Source organism: Somniosus microcephalus, chromosome 18 (assembly GCF_052327205.1).
Source record: "Somniosus microcephalus isolate GS21.2 chromosome 18, FLI_Smic_1.0, whole genome shotgun sequence".
Lineage (NCBI taxonomy): Eukaryota > Metazoa > Chordata > Chondrichthyes > Squaliformes > Somniosidae > Somniosus > Somniosus microcephalus.
The window spans coordinates 7764343-7785157 of record NC_141004.1 but is presented as its reverse complement, the minus strand read 5'-3'; the positions used below and the strand labels follow the sequence as shown (position 1 = coordinate 7785157).

The window sequence follows — 20815 nt, the reverse complement described above, 5'->3', positions numbered from 1 at the left end:
TTGCTAGTCCATTAATATAACTATTACATTACCGCACCTGATATCAATATTCTCCGTGCGCAGATTTTTGAACGGGCCGCACAGCCCAAAAAAAGAATTATAGGGCACCAGTGGCTGGCTCTCCTGAGCCTCGTGAACAATATTTGATTTATGTACTGCTGTATATACCAGGCTACTGCTGTTGGAACATGTTGGTGCAGCACCTCACCCCTTCTGCCTCAAGATTAAAAATAAAAACTAGAACACCCCACCATTTGGGAAAATTTCTGCCAATACAACAAATGAATCGACCATAATTTCCCTCCCAACAATTTTGTTCAGAGTATCGAGTCACTATAATAACACAAGGCAAGAGCAGAGCTAATAATGAACGATGGTAAGAATAATAAAATAAAATGTTAAATGATTTAACAAAACATGGGGGAAGAGCAGGATGTTTCAGGCGAAAGAGGACTCATAGGAAACATAAACTGGTCCATATGCTGGCAGATTTGTGCATTTCTGGCACTCAATTTTGCATTTAGAAAGGCTGGAGCAGGACACGCTCCACTTACAGCCCTCCCGAGTTCCCACTTAGGGATGGCCAATTAACGCTGGCATTGCCAGCAACGCCCACATCCCAGGAACGAATTAAAAAACAAACTTGCACAGTGAAAATTCTAAGAAACTAAAAGAAAGAAAAAGAACTTGCACTTGGATAGCGCCTTTCATGACCTCAGGATGTCCCGAAGCGCTTTACAGCCAATGCAGGAAACGGGACAGCAAATGTGCGCACAGCAAGGTCCCACAACAGTAATGTGATAATGACCAGATAATTTTATTTTAAGTGATGTTGGTTGAAGGGCAAATATTGGTCAGGACTCCCCTGCTGTGCTTCGAAATAGTGCAGTGGGATCTTTTCCATCCACCCGAGGGCAAACGGGGGCTCAGTTTAATGTCTCAGCCGAAAGACGGCACCTCAGACAGTGCAGCACTCCCTCAGCACTGCACAGGAGTGTCAGCCTAGCATCAAGTGACAACACCAGGGCCTGTAGCCTGCAACATGACAGCGATTCACACATAGCAAGCTCCCACAAATAGCAATGTGATAATAACCAGATAATCACTGTTTTGGTTGAGGTCACCGGGGAGAACACCCCTGTTCTTCTTCAGAATAGTGCCATGGGATCTTTTACATCCACCCGAGAGGGCAGACGGGGCGCTCAATCGGAAAGACAGCACACCTGACCGTGCAGCACTCCCTTAGTACTACCCTGGAAAGTCAGTCTAGATTTTGTGCTCAAGTCTCTGGAATGGGACTTGACACCAGGAGAGTGGTACTACCGAGCTATAGCTAGCTAGATGGATGTTAAAGCTTGTTTGACACCGACTGAATTTGACTTAGAAACATAGAAGATAGGAGCAGAAGTAGGCCATTCGGCCCTTCGAGCCTGCTCCGCCATTCAACGAGATCATGGCTGATCATCCAAACCCTAGCACCCGGTCCCTACACCGACAGCCATCCCACACAAGCCCTATCCCCGTAACCCCACGTATTTAATCCCCCCTAACACTAAGGGCCAATTTTTTTTATCATGGCCAATCAACCTAACCCACACATCTTTGGACTGTGGGAGGAAACCGGAGCACCCGGAGAAAACCCACGCAAACACGGGGAGAATGTGCAAACTCCACACAGACAGTCACCCGAGGCCGGATTTGAACCCGGGTCCCTGGCGCTGTGAGGCAACAGTGCTAACCATTTGTTCTATAAAACTTAAGTGTCTTCCTTTGGTACCAGTTGAGATTTTCTCCGTTCGTGCTAATAGTTTATTACCACACAGTGAAACATTTCCATTCAACTGGCCTTGCACTAAAACAGTAGCACTGACATTCAGTTTTCACAGCACTTTGCTCCCACAACCCTGAAAACACAGTAGGAAAAAGATAATTAGATTTCATAAAAAAACTTGGGTAAAAGTCAAATTAGACAAGTGCCTGTACTCTACACTATGACAAGCAAAGCCTGCAGTAGTGCTTTTAAACATAACACCTTTTTCCTGCAACAAAGAAAGGCAATTTGGATTTATGTCTCACCTTACCACTTCTCAGTAACATCTCCAACAGGCTGAAGTGTGGTGCTTTATATAGGCAAAAGCGACAGCCATTTTGTGCACTGCATGGCCTCACAAACAGTAAGGAGATGATTAACCAGTTCATCATTTTTGGTAGTGTTTGGCTAAGACACCATAAGAACTCCCTACTCTTCTTCAAATACAGGAAACTTTTTTTTAAATCCGGCACCGACGGGGTGCCAGTTCATCAAAAATTCCAGATAACCAAAAGCTATAGTAAAAGAAGCAACAAACCCTGTTGCTTAGCAACAGGTTCAGAACAATGGCCAAAAGTTCCAAGCGTCTCTGTAGCTTAGCAACAGCCACACCCTTGCACAGCAACAGATGGAGGAAGGCAAGTAGTAAAACTTACCTGAACCTACTCCTGAATTTTGCCGGTTAACCGAGATTTCCGGTTATTTAGCTGCTGGTAAATCAAAAGTTTCCTGTAGCACGATAGGGCCTTTAACATAATCCAGAGAATGGAGCACAAAAATCTAGGTCGACACTCCTGTGCAATGCTGAGGGAGTGCTGCACTGTCAGAAGTGCCGTCTTTCAGATGAGACGTTAAACCAAGGCCCCGTCTATCAGAAATAACAACAGAAAATGCTGGAAAAACTCAGGCGGCCAGGCAACATCCATGGAGAGAGAAATAGAGTCAACATTTCAGGTCGAAACCCTTCTACAGAACTGAGAAAAAAAAGGCAGGAAATGAAACAAAAGGCAGTTTGGGGGGGGGGCTGGGAAATGGGGGAGGGGATGAAAGAAGAGACATTAAGAGATATTCAAGGTGAGACGAGATAGTAATAGGACAGGTAAAGAAACCGTCTATCAGAATTCCCTGCCTAAACCTCTCCGCCTCACTACCTCGGTTTCCTCCTTTAAGACGCTTCTTAAAACCTCCCTCTTTGACCAAGCTTTTGGTCACCTGCCCTAATTTATCCTTATGTGGATCGGTGTCAAATTTTGTGTCTTCAAATACTCCTGTGCAGCGCCTTGGGACGTTTTACTACATAAATACAAGTTTTTGTTGTTGGCCTTTAGTTATGCTCTTCCCCACAAGTGGAAACATTCTCTCTCTGTCCACTCTATCAAAACCTTTCATAATTTTACAGACCTCTATTAGGTCACCCCTCAGCCTTCTTTTTTCAAGAGAAAAAAGAGACCCAGCCTGTTCATCCTTTCCTGATATGTATACCCTCACATTTCTGGCATCATCCTTGTAAATCTTCTCTGCACCCTCTCCAGTGCCTCTATATCCTTTTTATAATATGGCGACCAGAACTGTACGCAGTGCTCCAAGTGTGGTCTAACCAAGGTTCGATACAGGTTTAGCATAACTTCCCTACTTTTCAATTCTATCCCTCTAGAAATAAACCCTAGCGTTTGGTTTGCTTTTCTGGCTTTGCTAACCTGTGTCACAACTTTTAGTGATTTGTGTATTTGTACTCGGAGGTCCCTTTGTTCCTCTACCCCACCTAGACTCGCACCCTCCAAGTGATAAGTGGCCTCCCTATTCTTCCTACCAAAATGTAATTCCTCACATTTATCTGTGTTGAAATTCATTTGCCAATTATATGCCCTTTCTGCAAGTTTATTAATGTCCTCCTGTAATTTGTTGCAGTCCTCCTCAGTATTGACTACCCCTCCCCCCCAAATTTGGTGTCATCTGCAAATTTAGAAATTGTGTTTTTGACTCCAAAGTCTAAATCATTAATGTAAATTGTGAACAGCAGTGGTCCCAGCACTGATCCTTGTGGAACACCACTGTGAATAGCTACCCTTCACTCCTACTCTCTGCTTTCTGTCCCTTAATGGCCCTATTCCCATCCCAATGTTCCTTTATTTTATTGACGTGCCTATAAAATATTTTACTATTTTGTTTTATGTTCCTTGATAATTTAATTTCATAGATCCTCTGCCTCCCTGATTGTTTTTTTGACTTCTCTCCTAATCTTTTCGTATTCTCCCTTATCATGCACTCCCCTGCTGTCTATGTACTTAATATATGCCTCTTTCTTTATCCTCAATTGTTCCCTTATGACTTTATTCATCCATGAAGTCTCATTATTGTTTAGGTTGTTCTTTCCTTTTAGCGGAATATATTTTTCCTGCACTCTGTTGAACAGTTTGAAATGTTTCCCATTGCTGTTCTACATCGTTGTTTGCCAATGTTGTTGCCCAATTCTCCCCCCCACCCCACCCCCCAAGTTCTATTCTCAGCCCCTCAAAAATCAGTCTTTCTCCAATCTATTAACCTGGTTTTCGTCATACTTATGTCCTTCTCAATTATCATCTTAAAGCGTATTATATTATGGTCACTATTGCCTATATGTTCCCCTACTTTTACTTCTCATCTGCTCTGGTTCATTCCCCATTCATTTCGTATTCAAATTCAAAAGATAAAATGATAATTTGAATTGTACTTTCTTCACTACTATTCCACAGTAATCAATATGAATCTTATTCAGAGAAACTTAAAATACACTGGTAAAACTGCAGAGAACTTTAATAAAGGATGTAAAAGCTTCTGTCCGCAAATATCAGTCCTATAGCTAATTAAAACAACTTGCATTCATACGGTGCTTTTAAAAATAGGAAAATTTCCCAAGAGCATAATCAGACCAAAATTGACACTGAGCCAAAGGAGATATTAGGAGGGATGACTAAAAACTTGCTCAACGAGGTAGGTCTTAAGTAGGGTCTTAAAAGGTGGAGAGGCAGAGATGTTAAAGGATGCAATTCCAGAGTTTAGGGCCTAGACGGCTGAAGGCATGACCACCAGTTGTGGAGCGAAGCGAGTGGGAGACGCACAAGAGGGCAGAGTTGGAGGAAAGCAGAGTTCTCAATGAGTTGTAGGCTGAAGAAGGTTACAGAGGGAAGGAGGGGCAACGCTATGGAGGGATCTGAATATGTGGGTGAGAATTTTAAATTTGTGGCGTTGGTGGACCGGGAGTCAATGTAGGTCAGTGAACACAGGGGTGATGGGTGAGTGGAACTTAGCGCGAGTTTAGGAGACGGGGCAGCAGAATTTTGGATGAGCTGAAGTTTATGGAGCGTGGAAGATGGGAAGCCGGCAGGAGAGCGCTGTAGAGGCACCAGAGTGGTAACTTTCAGGAGAGCAGAAGAGACACATGAAAGCTACCACTCTATTGCAATACTGGTACACACCGCGGTACACACCGCAAAAGCTCAATGGCAGATGAATTGTATCTGGTCAGTACCAAAGAATATTCAATTCAAGTTCTGAAATGTTAGTGTTTTGAGTTTATAGAAGGAAAGTTAAACTGGCACAAGTACTTGTTTCTACAGTCAGCTCAGACCGATGTGCTTCACTGCAATGTTACATTGCTAAGGTTCTTTCTGGCTCATTGAAACACTAATACAGAGCCCTTTATATTCACACAAGGAACGGTTTGGCAAACTGGACACGTGCCTATCAGTGGGATATTTTAAGTTGTTCTAGACGGGCAAACCCCACAAAGTATTTGTTGCAGGAACATCACGGTTGGGTCACACACGAGAAGTGCGGGAAGAAAGAATATACACAACTCTACAGTAGCAGAGGCAGTCACTGCGAAATGCATCAAATCAAACAGTGACTCCTGCAAAGTTACTCGGACCTCTCCAAGAGAGGAATTTTTGGTCGCTGGACCCAAAAATCCAAGAAAAATTAAAGGACGAGAAAGAAAGGGATTGAGCGATTGAACCTCAACCCTTAGTACCCTGTGTAAAGTCTGTGGGTTGTTTAGTTAATTAATACACAGACTCCAAGAGTAACTTAAAACAAGACTTTACTATTCGAAGGTCAGGGCGAATCTGCCCAATAACTCCTGGCACAACACTTATATACTGGTGTGGTCACCGTCGGTATTACCGTATACAGAAGCCAAACAAAGTAGTGCCACACCTAAAATAGTTCTCTTAAAGGTGAACGGTTACATACAATAGTTCTCTTAAAGGTAGACGGGTACATACACTACAATCCTCCCTTTTTAGCTTACAACATACTTATTCCCCATTAAACATAACATATAATCAACTTCATGTAAAACAATTCACAGATATAGTCTCTGCGGGAAACAGTTCACAGATTCAGTCTCTGCGGGAACAGTTCACAGATTCAGTCTCTGGTCTTGACTCGGTCCGAACAACATCTCTGTGGTGTAGCCGGTTCACATTTCTAGCGTGACTCATCCAATAGTCTTTCCCTTGGCTTAACAGCTTGAACTTCCGTCCTGCTGAACCAGCAGTGCTGACTTTTACAAACAGCTGGACTGCCTTGGTAATTTTTCCTACTTTCCAACTGATTTGGCCCCTTTGTAGGGCCCACGTGCATGATCTGATAGAAGTGATAATGATTTAGATGGTTATCGTCTTCTGCTTCGTCTTTTTCTTTTCTGCTTCTTGGAGACTCTCGGGGCTCCCTTATCCGCTGCCAGCTGTAGCGCCACCATCTCTCTATGTTCCTTAGACTTTAAGTGCTTCATCCTGATTTCTGCACTTTGGGAGTTTTCATCACAAGCTGGGCAGACCAAGTCATCGTAATATTCCGTGTCACTCAACAGGTCATGGTAATATTCGGTGTCGTCCTGAGCTAGTCTAGCGAGAGGGCCTGCTACTTCTTCCGTACCCAACTGGACGTTAGCCGACTGTTGTTCCCTCCCTCGACATCTTTCCTGAAGAGACTTCTTCATGCGTTCATATTCATCCCGCTCTTCCTGGGTTTCCTGCAAATCCTTCACTAATGACCTCGTTTGTGATTTCAACACTTCCCCTTCCCTCGGGGATTGATTGATCAGGCTATTCAATCCTTCTACTGGAGCAGCTGTTTCAACATTCTGTTCACATTGACGTGATTCAGCGTACTTTTGGCATCCCTGTAAAATCTGTGTTGCAACCTCAGCTATTTCCATAACTTTTGAGAGCTCCGAACTCCTTCCCTTTGAAGATTGAAGCTCGTGTTCAGATTGTTCCCATTGTAGAGTCTTGTCCTTCAGCATATGAAGGAGTTGGCTGACCGTTAACTCTTCCACGGGAACACTGTGGGTCAGAGTCTTCTCCATTTCATCCACCTTTTCCTCCAATGCTTTCACCTTTTCCTCTTGTACTTTGGCTTCCCGCGCTCGGAGAAGTTGCGCCTTGATGCTCTCTAGCTCATGTTCAGAGGCCATTCTTACAGTCTCTGTTTCTTACAGTTCCCTTTTCTTCCACTGAACGGATTCCCAGTTGAATCTGTTCTTCAAGTTGTTGAATCTCGGTCATTGCCGCCCCATATTTGTCTTGGGTTTCCTTTAATATTTTTATGAGTTCTTGTACATCTTGTCTTTCATGTTCTGCCATGTCTTTCACCTCTAATTTCTCATCTATGGATGGAACTTCTACCGATGAGTCTGTCTTGGCCTTGAGCTCATCAAGAATTTCCTGCAGCCTTTGGACTTCTTGCTCATGTTCAACCTTCAGTTGCTCATATGCTTCCACTGAAACTAGCTTTTCGGAGGTTGCCGAGTTAACCCCTTCCAGAATTGTAGCCTGGGCCTGTTCATACTGTTCTTTCAACTTCTCACACTCTGCTTGTAAGGAGTCGTAGAGAAGAACTGGAATAAAATCCTGGCTTCCTGAGGATTCCTCTTCATTTGCTTCTTCCTGCAAATATTCTAACTCCTGAACAGCATAAGGGAGATGTGATCGGTAATTGGTCACGATGGCTCTATGGTCGCTCTCTGCTTGAGCTAGCTGCTTCTGTTGTCTTTCCAGATTCTCCCATTCGGTGTCATAGAACTTTTTCATTGTTTTCATCTCTTGTATGAGACGGTAACTCAATTGTTCTAATTGTTGTCGTAATTTGAAATAAGTTTGAGTTCGAGCTCGGTGTTCTTCCGTCATGGATATGTCCGTAACTTGAACAGGCTCAGAATTTTCTGTCAAACTAGGTTGTCGTTGTTCGGTGGAGTTCTGCTCTGAAACTTTGTTCTTCTCTGGAGCATAAGCCTTTATGCATGCCTTCGTTTTTCCAACCTTCGTCGGCAAGTCCATTTCAGCCTTGTCTTTCATATTTGGGTTGGTCTTATCGTCATCCGTTTCAGAATCTGAGCTGATTGTCTGCACCGAGTCCTCACTCGTTATGGCTTTTAGATAGTGCCATTCCATGTCTATTTTCTTGATCCACTCCTGTCCTAGAAGTGGTGGTCCTCCCTCATGTAGTACGTATAAGTTCATTCTTGGGTGTTCTTTACCCCTATCTCTCACTTTGACTCTTATCTTTCCCATGGGGTATACTTTATGCCCCGTGTATGTCTGCAATACGAACTTGGTATCTCTTAAGGGTATATGTGAGAATAGCCGGTGGTAATCCCTTCGATTTATGACTGATAGAGCTGATTCAGTGTCCAACTCCATTTTCACTTGGATTCCAGCTATTTTTAGCATGACCCAGATAGTTTGTAGGTCAGCTTCCTTACTCACGTTGTGAATTCTCAGACTACCCAGCTCCTGGCCGTTTGGGTCCGAGTCTGAATTCTGTTCGTCTGAACTCTTCTCAGCCACCTTGTGTACCTTGTTGTACTTTTCCTGTGATGGCTTCCTTTGGTTGTTGGTCCTTTGTTTGTTGGTCTTCTTCCCTGACCGGCATACCTTAGCTATGTGACCCAGTTTGCCACATTTCCTACATTCCTGGTTCTTAAACCAGCATTGGTTCTGGTCGTGTGTTGTCTTCCCACAACGATAGCATTTTGTTGTTGTCGAGGTAATTTGATCCACACTTAGTGCTGCTGTCTTTAGCTACATTTCCGCAGTTCCCTTCGCTGCGGCTTCGTGCGATGCTGCAATAAGGACAGCCCTGTCAAGTGTAAGGTCGTTCTCTTCGAGTAGTCGCTTTTGCGTTCCTTCCTTTGCCAACCCGCACACGAACTTGTCTCGCAATGCCCCTGTCAGATTCCCTCCAAACTGGCAGTATTTCACTAGTCTACGCAGTTCGACCAAGTATTCTGCGTTGCTTTCGTCTTTCCGTTGCGTTCTCGCATAGACTTTGAATCGTTCCGCCAACATCAACGGTGTGGGGTTCAAGTGATCCTTCAGAACAGCCACAATATCATCGAAAGTCTGATCCGCCGGTTTAGCTGGTGATAGTAGATGCTTCAAGAGCCCGTATGTCTTCGCGCCCATCGAGTTTAGCAAGGTTATAGCTTTGTCATCTTCTATTTTATTGGCCTCACAATAGATCTCGATGCGTTCCACGTACGTGGCCCAGTCTTCTACCTTGGCATTAAAATCGTTGATGTTACCACGTTTAGGCATCTTCCTCTCTTTCTGATAACACCCCGAATTATTTCTTTAACTTATTTTTTTTTTCCTAAGATGGCGGTTTTCCCGCGAAAATGGCGGTTTCCCGCGCTTATCTTCTCTCCCCGCCCACTTCAATGGCGGTTTCCCGCTTCTGTCTTCTTCCCCGCCTAATGGCGGCTTCCCACGTTTCTTCCCTAGCGGGAGGGGTACACTTTCCCCCACAGGCGACGGCCGCTGGCTTTCAGATTCACAGCCTGCGCGTCGGCTTCAGTGCTTTCCCTTTTCTCGGCAAGGCAACCGGCGCTGGGTACACCCCGTTGACGGCGAACAGGTTCAGCCGCTGGGCTGGCTCTCGCTCAGTTCCCCTTGCTCGGGCTCGGTCTCTCTCCCACTCTCTCGGCTCTACCGGCGCTGGGTACACCCCGTTGACGGAGAACAGTTTCAGCCGCTGGACTGGCTCTCGCGCAGTCTCCCTTGGTCGGCTCTGCCTCTCCCGCTCGGCTCCCAAACGCCTCTCCCAGCCGTCTCGCAGTCCGGTGCTTCCCTCCCCAGCTGCGGCTGAGTTTTTATATCTTCCCGCGCCTACGCTCCCGGTCGCAGCGCTTCGTGGCTTCGGTCGCTGCCCGGCCTTTTTCGCCGGTCGCGGTCTAGCTGTCTCACGACGCCGTTGCGTCCCCAGCCTGTCTGTACCGCGGCTTCCTTGCTCCACGCTGCCCCAGTCTCAGCGCCTCTGGGCCCGACTTCTGTCCGGCTCCTTTCCCCCTCGACCGTGGTCGAGTGCACCGCCCTTATCCTCCGGTTATTCTTTTTACTTTTCCCTTACTCACAGTCACCGTGGCCGCCTTGCTTCTCGTGCTGATCGGCTCACTCCTCACCGTGGCAGAAGGGACAGTCAGTGCCTGTTGCTGATGGAAGTCTTTGTCTCTGAATTCTTCCTCCTTTCCAGCTCTGCAGACTCGAGTTTTCTCCCAGCAGAATGACGAGGGCGGTTGCCTCTTCTCGACGCTCGTTAACTGCTTCGGAATTATTGTTGCCGCAGGGTACGATCGGACTCGTCGCCACTGTAAAGTCTGTGGGTTGTTTAGTTAATTAATGCACAGACTCCAAGAGTAACTTAAAACAGGACTTTACTATTCGAAGGTCAGGGCGAATCTGCCCAATAACTCCTGGCACAACACTTATATACTGGTGTGGTCACCGTCGGTATTACCGTATACAGAAGCCAAACAAAGTAGTGCCACACCTAAAATAGTTCTCTTAAAGGTGAACGGTTACATACAATAGTTCTCTTAAAGGTAGACGGGTACATACACTACACCCTGCATCTCCTATTTTAGCATTTTGCACATCCCCCAATCTTTTTTTTGTCTCTATTACCCAGCCTGGCAGATTTTTCCAAGCATTTCTTCCTCATTAAAGAAATTCCTTTCAATAGCAGTTTTAAATGTACTTTGCACTAATGTAAATTTAGATCCCCTTCCCCCATTTACCTGGAAATAATATTAAGTTTGCCTTCTCTAGATTATTTAATATTTTATCTCAATTAGATTTCCCCTGAACCACCTTGCTTCTAGTAGAGTTTGAGCTTCTCGACTTTTATTTCCGTCAATTGACTTTATACTTGATAATTACCAAAAGCCTGAAAATATAATAAAGGTTTCTGATGCTATTTACATAAATTAACACCTAGGCTGTTAAATTATACATCACTTTAAAAACATCAACTCTAATACATAGAACATTCAACACCTTTTTAATATTTACTTAAAAAAATTGGTCTAAACAATTTGATTTCTATAGTGCTGCACAGATAAACACGAGGAGGAAGCAAGGAAGAGTTAAGGTAGGGATTGAAGGCATGACTGAAGGGAAGGGCCTCAAAGTGGTTTTTGAAGGTGGGGAGGGAGACGGCAAGGCACAGGGATCCCAGGAGAACACTGCACAGGGCAGTGGCTTATATTGCTGTTATGGTGCAGTGGCAGGTCCATGCAAAGATGAAAGTCTGGAGGAGATTGCAAAAGTAGGTTGGAGCAAGATCATGGAAGACTTTTAAAGCAAATGAGGACCTTAAAGTCAATTCACAGAGGCTAATGGAATGACGATGAGGGAACCTGCTCAAAGGAACCACTAAGGCCAATAGGAAAGGGATATATTTAGGACTATACTCAGAGGAGTTCAGCTTCATGTCAAGAGTGCTTTTGCAAGACTTTGTTACATAACTCTGTTACAACATGAGATCCGATATGGAAATAAATGCCTCCGTGTCCTTAGCCAATGGAGTCAGGTCAGGTGTTAAAACCTGCTACAGTAATGACAGGGGACAGTAGTACTACCTGTGACTGGGAACCAGGTTCCGGATGAGCACCTGGAGGCGGGGAGTGGGACCCTTGATGGAGGAAATGCCATCGAAAGGCGGAGGAGCTAATCCTTGTATCAACCAATGGCATTCACAACCTGCAGGCTGTGACACAGCTGCAGTGCAGAACAAGTCAACAAAAGAGCAACCGTGGACAGTCTCAGCACCAGGGTTCAAGCCCCTGCCGTAAGGGTTGAGAACAGTCGCAGGAGCTCCAACGATGGGCGGCCGATGATATTAGCCAAAGATCAGTCCAGAACAATCAGGTGGGAGTTGCACGGAACGGGAACATTTCCTCACTCACTGCACACTCCAGCACCTCTCCACTCAGGAGTCTTGTGCTACGGGTAGTTGGGAGTACCACAGCAGTATAGGTCAAGCTGACAATCGCTGAAGTCTCATTATTTTACTGAGGGGATAGAAAAGCACAAACAATCCTCAGGTAGGAGATTGAGAGAATGAGTCATCTGCACATCACATCAAATAACTGGCATTCACTTGAAACGGTGCCAGATTAATTTTAAACAAATCATACATTTGCTGAATCAGCAGGCCATCCTGCACAAACACGTCAACTAATTCTGCTTTTAAATTAATAATCGCTCTGCACAATAAGAGGGCCATTGATGGTTATTTTCACTGTGTAACAAGACACTATGTTGCACATGACCAATGATAGAAGACGTGTCATTTAACCTTGTGAAGTTCGGCTGAAATTAGAACTACAGCTTGTGTTTAACAAGCTCTGATTAACACCGCAACAAACATGCCTCTACACACAAATAAAACACTGCGGCTTCCGAATCCTTCAAGAAGTGCAACCAAAAAATATTGCGGCAACGCAGCATAAAACCGTCACCTATAATTACACAGTAAATATTCCACGGTCCAGAAAAAAATCTGCTTTTTCCTATCAGATTTCAATTGTTTCAGCGAAACAAGCTATACTGGAACTTTTGAAACAGAAAGCGACGAGGACATTTTAAATGCTTAAAGATTTAATGTCATTTTTATAAAATTGTAAATTGTGACTACTGTAAATATTTCCATCTTCACTTGTAATCTGCACAAAGGGTTAATGTCAGACACACGTGGACAGTGGTGAAATAGCCATGGATGAAATGGAGAAAGATTTGGGAGTCTTCGTAGACTCGGCACTAAAGAAAGAAAAAAGACTTGGATTTCTATAGCGCCTTTCACGACCACCAGACGTCCCAAAGCCCTTTACAGCCAATGAAGTACTTTTTAAAGTGTAGTCACTGTTGTAATGTAAAGTAATGTAATGCAAGAATGTAATGTAAGAAACACGGCAGCCAATTCCCACACAGCAAGCGCCCTCAAACAGCAATGCGATAATGGCCAGATAATCTGTTTTAGTGATGTTGGCTGACGGATAAATATTGGCCCGGGACACCGGTGAGAACTCCTGCGTTCTTCGAAATAGTGCCAGGGGATCTTTTACGTCCACCTGAGAGTGTAGACGGGGCCTTGGTTTAACGTCTCATCTGAAAAACAGCACCTCTGACAGTGCAGCGCTCCCTCAGTACTGCCCCTCCGACAGCGCGGCGCTCCCTCAGTACTGCCCCTCTGACAGTGCAGCGCTCCCTCAGTACTGCCCCTCTGACAGTGCAGCGCTCCCTCAGTACTGCCCCTCTGACAGTGCAGCGCTCCCTCAGTACTGCACTGGAGAGTCAGTCTGGATTCTTTGTGCTCAAGTCTCTGGAGTGGGACTTGAACCCACGACCTTCTGACACGTCCAACAAATACAGAGCAGCAATCAAAGGTCTGAATTACACAGTCAGAACAGTACAAGTCTAGAGGAAGTGATGATCAAACTGGATGATGCTCCGGTCAGACCGCACCTTCGGTTCTGTGACCGGTTCTGGTTGCCGAGAAACAAGGGCCACATTCAAGCGTTGGAGTCGGTGCGGAGCAGAGCCACAAGGCTGACCACTGGTATCAGGGGTCTGAGTTACGAGGAAAGACTCGGGCTTTCCAGCCTAGAAAGGAGACACCCAAGAGGTGATATTATGGAGGGATACAAGATAGTACAGGTTTCTAGAGGAATAGAATTGAACAGCAGAGACGTTGTGTTATTACATAGAACCGCGGTTAGGCCACATTTAAGAGTATTGCGCACAGTTCTGGTCTCCATATTACAAAAATATATAAGCACTGGGGAAAGTGCAAAAAAGATGTACAAGGTACAACTATCAGGAAACACTGAACAGGCTGGGCCTCTTTTCTCTAGGAAAGAGAAGACTGAGAGGCGACCTGATCTTTAAAATTCTGAAAGGGTGCGACAGGGTAGATGTGGGGGGGGGGGGGGGGGGGGGGGGTGTGGGGGCAAGAGAAAGTGTCCCAAACCAGGGGCCATAAATAGAAGATAGTCACTAACAAACCCAATCAGAAACTTCTTTACTCAGAGTGGTGAGAATGTGGAACTCACTACCATGTGGAGTAGTTGAGGTGAATAGCATTTAAAGGGAAGTTAGGCAAGTACATGAGGGAGAAAGGAATGTCTAAAGATATGTCGATGGGGTGAGATGAAGTAGGGTGGGAGGAGGCTCGTGTGGAGCACAAACACCGGCATAGACCAGTCGGGCCAAATGTTTCTGTGCTGTAAACAGTATGGGGAAAGGTAAATCCAGAATATTACTTTAAATTAAATTGTAGGAGTAGAACAAGGGGACGCAGATTTAAACCAGTAAAAAGTAACTTTAGGACTGGTATCAGGAGGCTTTTACTTCATGTACAAAATGATCAACGCTTAGAATTAACTTCCTGGTAGTGGTGGAGGCGAAAACCCCGGATGCATTTTAGGGACACTACAATAGGAGGACTGAATGGTGCTTCTAGATGCACTAATATGGGTTAAATGGTCTAAATCGGTAATTACAGTATCTTGCGATCGCGATGATCAGTGAAATATGATACACTCGTCTCTGTTTCGGCTTAAAAAAAGAGCCCCAATGGAGGTGACACATGCATTCTATGCACAAGAATCCATCACCATTAAAGGAGGAATCACGTTTTACTAATGCAGTACCAGATTTCTATTTACCATAACCAATGTTGCCTCTAAGCTGCAGGGCCACGCAGCAATCTTCAGAGTCCCACGCAGGCTGCTCACCGGCAGGAACTGCGCATTAAAAGAAACAGTCCGCGCAGAACAAAGCGCAGCTCACAGCGACAATAACCAAAGCAAAATCTTAGCTCCGCACTGGCAAGGCCAGACCACAAATCCAGAGACAGTTTTTTGTTAGATTTCCAAGAACAGCTTCATAACAATCAAATCCCAAGCAGTGCACACTGGAAACTGTATCAGCGGATTTTTAGTGAGGTACTGTATGAGTTTTCCTAGATTTTGTAGTTTAGTATGTTCAACCTCTCCTTTTGTTCTCGTGCTGCATGGCCTGGGCAATACACCACGTACGTGGCCTGCTTCAAGGCCTCCGCCAATGCCGTGCTTGAACCAGCCGCAGGGAATTACGGAAAGCAGCCCAGGTGTCCAGACTCTGAACTTTCTTCCGAGGAGGACTGATTTTAAAATTCTCATCCTTGTTTTCAAATCCCTCCAGGGCCTCGCCCCCTCCCTATCTCTGTAACCTCCTCCAGCCCTACAACCCTCCAAGGTAGCTGCACTCCTCCAATTCTAACCTCTTGCGCATCCCTGATTTTCATCGCTCCACCATTGGCGGCCGTGCCTTCAGCTGCCATGGCCCTAAGCTCCGGGATTCCCTCCCTAAACCTCTCCACCTTTAAGATGCTCCTTAATATCTAACACTGACCAAGCTTTTGGTCACCTGCCCTAATATCGCCTTACGTAGCTCAATGTCAAATTTTGCTTGATAACGTTCCTGTGAAGCGCCTTGGGACGTCTTACTATGTTAAAAGGCGCTTATATAAATGCAAGTTGTTGAGATGCAATATTCACCCACCTCCCACTTTGCCGCGGTGCAACAAGCCAGTGCTCCAACAAACCGCACCCTCCAATGGCCACGATTTCCCACTCGCCAGCCTGTGATCTCCCCTCCGCCAGTTCATTTTAATGGGCAGGAAAATCTCAAGCTGGCGATTGCACAAGAAAAAAACCCAGTCCATAAGTCTACTTAAAAATAACCCTTCTGAAGGGCTTCTCAATACATGCATGATAAAAGTCGATCAGCTCACCCATTTCTGTCGGGTTTAGGGCTCCATATTGGGGGTGCAACTTACAAATTTTAGACTTTTCTCCTAGCCAATATTCACCCCTTAACCAAAATCACTAAAAAACAGGTTAGCCGGTCATTGGGGACATAGGAACAGGAGGAGGCCATTTAACCCCTCGAGCCTGTTCAGCCATTCAATGAGATCATGGCTGATCTGTGACCTAACTCCATATACCCACTTTTGGCCCATTAATCCCTTAATACCTTTGGTTAACAAAAATCTATCAATCTCAGATTTAAAATTAAAAAGTGATCTAGCATCAGTTGCCGTTTGCAGAAGAGAGTTCCAAACTTTCATAGAGTACCACCCTCTGTGTGTAGAAGCGTTTCCTAATTTCACTCCTGCAAGGTCTGGCTTTTTCTGAATTATCTCATTGCTGTTTGTGGGAGCTTGCTGTGCACAAATTGGCTGTTGTGTTTACCTACATTACAACAGCACCTACATTTCAACAGTACTTCATTGGCTGTAAAGCACTTTGGGACATCCTCGGGTCGTGAAAGGCACGTGGTAAAAGCACGGTTTTTCTTTCTTACCATTTATTGGTGTTTAAAAGTCATTCTATTTCAAAGACGGAGTGTGTCCAATGAGTAACTGTGCCAAAACAGACCAGCAAGATCCCAGATTCTATCACTGCTCTGTGCCAAGTTAGCCAATCACAGCCAGGGGTGCTACGGGGAGAGAAAGATCTGGCAGTGATATATTTCAGCCCAGAGCAGGATGTCAGCATCACTACATCACCTGTACCATGAATGAAAACAAGTATAGTTCAGTGAGCACTAGTCATCCTACCGGTACCTCATCCAATTGACCATTCTGGAGAGCGGCAGAACATCTGACTGTGGTGGGCATCATACAGAACCAGATCCTGTCCACATTAAACATCCACACTCCCGCCTGGCAAGGTAACTGGATAGTGATCAGGAGCAGGAACTCTGCCCAACTTTGCTTTTCCTAACCAGATATGTGAAGACAAATTGTAGTACTCGAACCTCCGTCTAAACCATCTCAGCACAAGACTGATGAAATAAAGGCTGGGGCCTTAAGCCTGCATGACTGAACAGAATCTGAATCGAGGTAGTCAATAAAAAGAGTAGCAAATGGGCCAAATCTACACGCTAATAAACGGTTTTACTTTAGGAGACTCATACTCCGAGACAAAACTCACAATTTCTCTATCAAAAAAAAACAACATTCACTTAGTCAATGTGAACTAATTACTGAAAATCAAACTGCAAGTAAACTGTTAACAGACCCTGGCCAAAATTTATCCCTCAACCATGAAAACAATTCACTTCATTCCTGTTTGAGGGACACATTTGCCCACACAACCACAGTGAGCGTACTTCAAATGCAATACAAAGGATTTGCAGCTTCCCTGGTGGTCTAGTGGTTATGATTCGACACTCACGCCCGCGGCCCGGGTTAGATTCCCGGTCAGGGAACAGGACGTTTCCGGCACAGACACGATGGGCCGAATGGCCTCCTCCTGTGCTGTAAATTTTGATGATTCGATGTGAAATGCTTTGGACATGATACGAGATGCTATATAAGTGCAAGTTAAAGATACAGGCACACACAAATAAATAATCAACAAACAACTTCTGACGAGCAACTGTGTGTTAAATATGAAAAAAATGCATCCAGATGGAATAATCAAAAAATGCACTCCCTGTATTCAGTTTGAGACACAAATGTGCCCACTCTGGAACTATTCATAGAACCCGAGAGTAGAAAGGTCATTTGACATCTGCCCTGGTTAAATGCCCCAATATTCTGGGAAGTACTGTTGTCCTGCAAAAACCTACATGGACCGATCAGAACAAACCTGACGGATTGCAGAGCATAGGAGGCCATTCAGCCCATCGTGCCTGTGCCAGCTCTTTGAAAGAGCTCTCCAGTTAGTCCCACTCCGCTGCTCTTTCCCCACAGCCCTGCAAAATTTTCCTTTTTAAGTATATACACACACAATTCTCTTTTGAAAGTTACTACTGTATCTGCTTCCACTTCCACTTCCCTTAGGCAATGAGTTCCAAATCATAGCAATTAGAGCCCATTTACCGTACCCACAAGGACCTAACTGCACTTTAACAATGATAGGGGGGTGGGAAAGTATCAGGATGTGTTCATGAAGAGCCAACACTGGGAAATCAAATCACCACCAGGGGAGTCGGCCAGATCATAAAACTTTACGAGTGCATCATGACAGCTGCTGGCCAGGATTCATTTGATTTATGGCAGAACCTGCAACTGGGAAATAAATGGGATTCATTTTTAAAAGACGAGAGAGCACAGCCACTAGTTTGGAGGGGGGCTAAAATAATGCAATTTCTGTTTTTATTACAGGATGGGGCGTTTAATCATTGCAGGCATCCCATTCCACGATTGCATGCAAATTGCAAATCAAATAACTTTGCAAATAATATTTCAGTTGCAACAATTGAACAGAGCCACTTATTTGGTGATGGAAGGGTTTCGAATAATGCAAATTCTGTTTTTATTACAGGAAAAGAGGGGTTTGGGCTATTTTTTCCATTGCAAACTGAATAAGCTTGCAAATGATATTTTGTGAATGTTATTTTAGTTGCAATTAATCATTTTAAGATGAATGGAGAGGGTCGGTGTGTCATCAGGGTGCAGTTATTGTCAGTTGTGCTTAAGTGAGTAGCACCCTCGCCTACGAGTCAGAAGGTTGTGGGTTTAAGTCCCACTCCAGAGACTTGAGCACAAAATCTAGACCGACACTCCAGTGCAGCGCCGAGGGAGCGCCGCACTGTCGGAGGGGCAGTGCTGAGGGAGCGCCGCACTGTCGGAGGGGCAGTGCTGAGGGAGCGCCGCACTGTCGGAGGGGCAGTGCTGAGGGAGCGCCGCACTGTCGGAGGGGCAGTGCTGAGGGAGCGCCGCACTGTCGGAGGGGCAGTGCTGAGGGAGCGCCGCACTGTCGGAGGGGCAGTGCTGAGGGAGCGCCGCACTGTCGGAGGGTGCTGTCAAGTGGACGTAAAAGATCCCATGGCACTATTTCGAAGAAGAGCAGGGGAGTTCTCTCCAGTGTCCTGGGCCAATATTTATCCCTCAACCAACATCACTAAAACAGATTATCTGGTCATTATCACATTGCTGTTTGTGGGAGCTTGCTGTGCACTAATTGGCTGCTGCGTTTCCTACATTACAACAGAGTGACTACACTTCAAAAAAGTACTTCATTGGCTGTGAAACGCTTCGGGACGTCCTGAGGTTGTGAAAGGCGCTATAGAATTGCAAGTGTGTCTTTCTCCGCTCTGAGCCAGGACCCTGGCTGATGCAGTGTGTGTGTGCCGGGCCCTCCCGCGCCCCCGGTTTGTTTCCCCGCCCACCCTTCGCCCATACTCACAGTTGCGTGACCCATGCGGGAAGGTGGTGAGGAACGGTGGCCGCCAGGCGCCTGCTGCAGTCCGCCAGGAAGTCCGTGCAGGAGCAAGGCGGGGGGCAGGTCCAGGCCGAGAGGGAGGAGGAGGCCAGGAGCAGAGCGGCGGCGGCCCATAGCGACCGGAGTCCGGGCCCCGCCGCCGCCATCTTAGACCCACCACCGACAACAACAACAAACTCCCCTCACCGCTGGCACCGCACACCAAATGGCGGACAGGGGATGGGTTGCTGGGGGAGGTTAAAGCTATGAAGACACGCCGGTCACACTCGCACTCTGACTCCGAGGCCTTATCGCCCGAGCTCGGCCGCTCGGAGCAGCGCATTTGGCCGCCGACACAAAGCGCCCATTCTTAGCGCCCCGCCCTCGCGCCGCCACCATTGGTTAGTCCCGGCCCCCTCTCCGCGTCGCTATTGGTCAGCGTCAACGTCAGTCAACCGCCTCCACAAGCCCCGCCTCAGCCCTGCCTCCATTGGTCAGGCCCGACCCGCAACCCGCATTGCTATTGGTTAGTATCCACGTCACTCAATGTGCCCGTCCCAGGCCCCGCCTCAGCCCCGCCGCCATTGGACAGAGCCGGCCCACTCCGCATTGCTATTGGTCAGCCTCAACGTCAGTCATCCGCCTCCACAGGTCCTGCCTCTGCCCCGTCGCCATTGGGCAGTCCCAGCCCGCTCCGCTTCGTTATTGGTCAGCGTCAATGTCAGTCAACCGCCTCCATTGGCCCCACCTCCGCCCCGCCACCATTGGACAGTCCCGGCCGGCCCAGCCGCGGCGCTATTGGGTAGAGTTAACGTCAGTCAATTTACGTCACTGGACACGCTCCAGTTGGACCCCCCCGGCCCCTGAGACGCCACGGTCTCCGATTGGCTGAGCCTAACGTCAATCATACAGGGGCGGTGCCGCTGCTCTCTTAAAGGGGAAGGACATGGTCTCACCGGACTTCCATTCAACAGCTCACACAACACATGTGGTGGTCAAAGGACCAAATGAAAAGCCCCTCACTTTCATTCACAGGAAAGGCTTTCATTCTCTCTGGCTTCAGGTGTGGTGCTGGAGGACAGCTAATGTGGTACCCTTGTTTAAAAAGGGAGAAAGGGATAGACCGAGTAATTACAGCCTAACCTAGGTGGTGGGAAAATTATTGGAAAGAAATCTGAACGACAGGGTAAATCTTCATTTAGAAAGACACGGATTAATCAAGGATAGTCAGCAAGGATTTGTCAAGGGAAGGTCGTGTCTGACAAACTTAAATTTTTTGAGGAGGTAACAAGGAGGGTAGATGAGGGTAGTGCGTTTGATGTAGTGTATATGGACTTTAGCAAGGCTTTTGATAAGGTTCCACATGGCAGACTGGTCATGAAGTTAAAAGCCCATGGGATCCAGGGCAAAGTGGCAAGTTGGATTCAAAACTGGCTCGGAGACAGGAAGCAGAGGGTAATGGTTGATGGGTGTTTTTGTGACTGGAA

At 46.2% G+C, this 20815-nt stretch overlaps 1 protein-coding gene across 1 annotated transcript in view; it reads right to left on the bottom strand.

Annotated features, from left to right (window-relative positions):
* Window positions 1-19710, bottom strand: part of LOC147105002 (leucine-rich repeats and immunoglobulin-like domains protein 2) — a 121334-nt gene extending 101624 nt beyond the window's left edge. The window contains exon 1 of the mRNA XM_086011002.1: window positions 19314-19710. Coding sequence (XP_085867128.1) covers window positions 19314-19495 — 182 coding nt within the window. The 5' untranslated portion in view covers window positions 19496-19710. The remainder of the gene's footprint in view (window positions 1-19313) is intronic.
* Between the last annotated feature and the right edge of the window lie 1105 nt (window positions 19711-20815).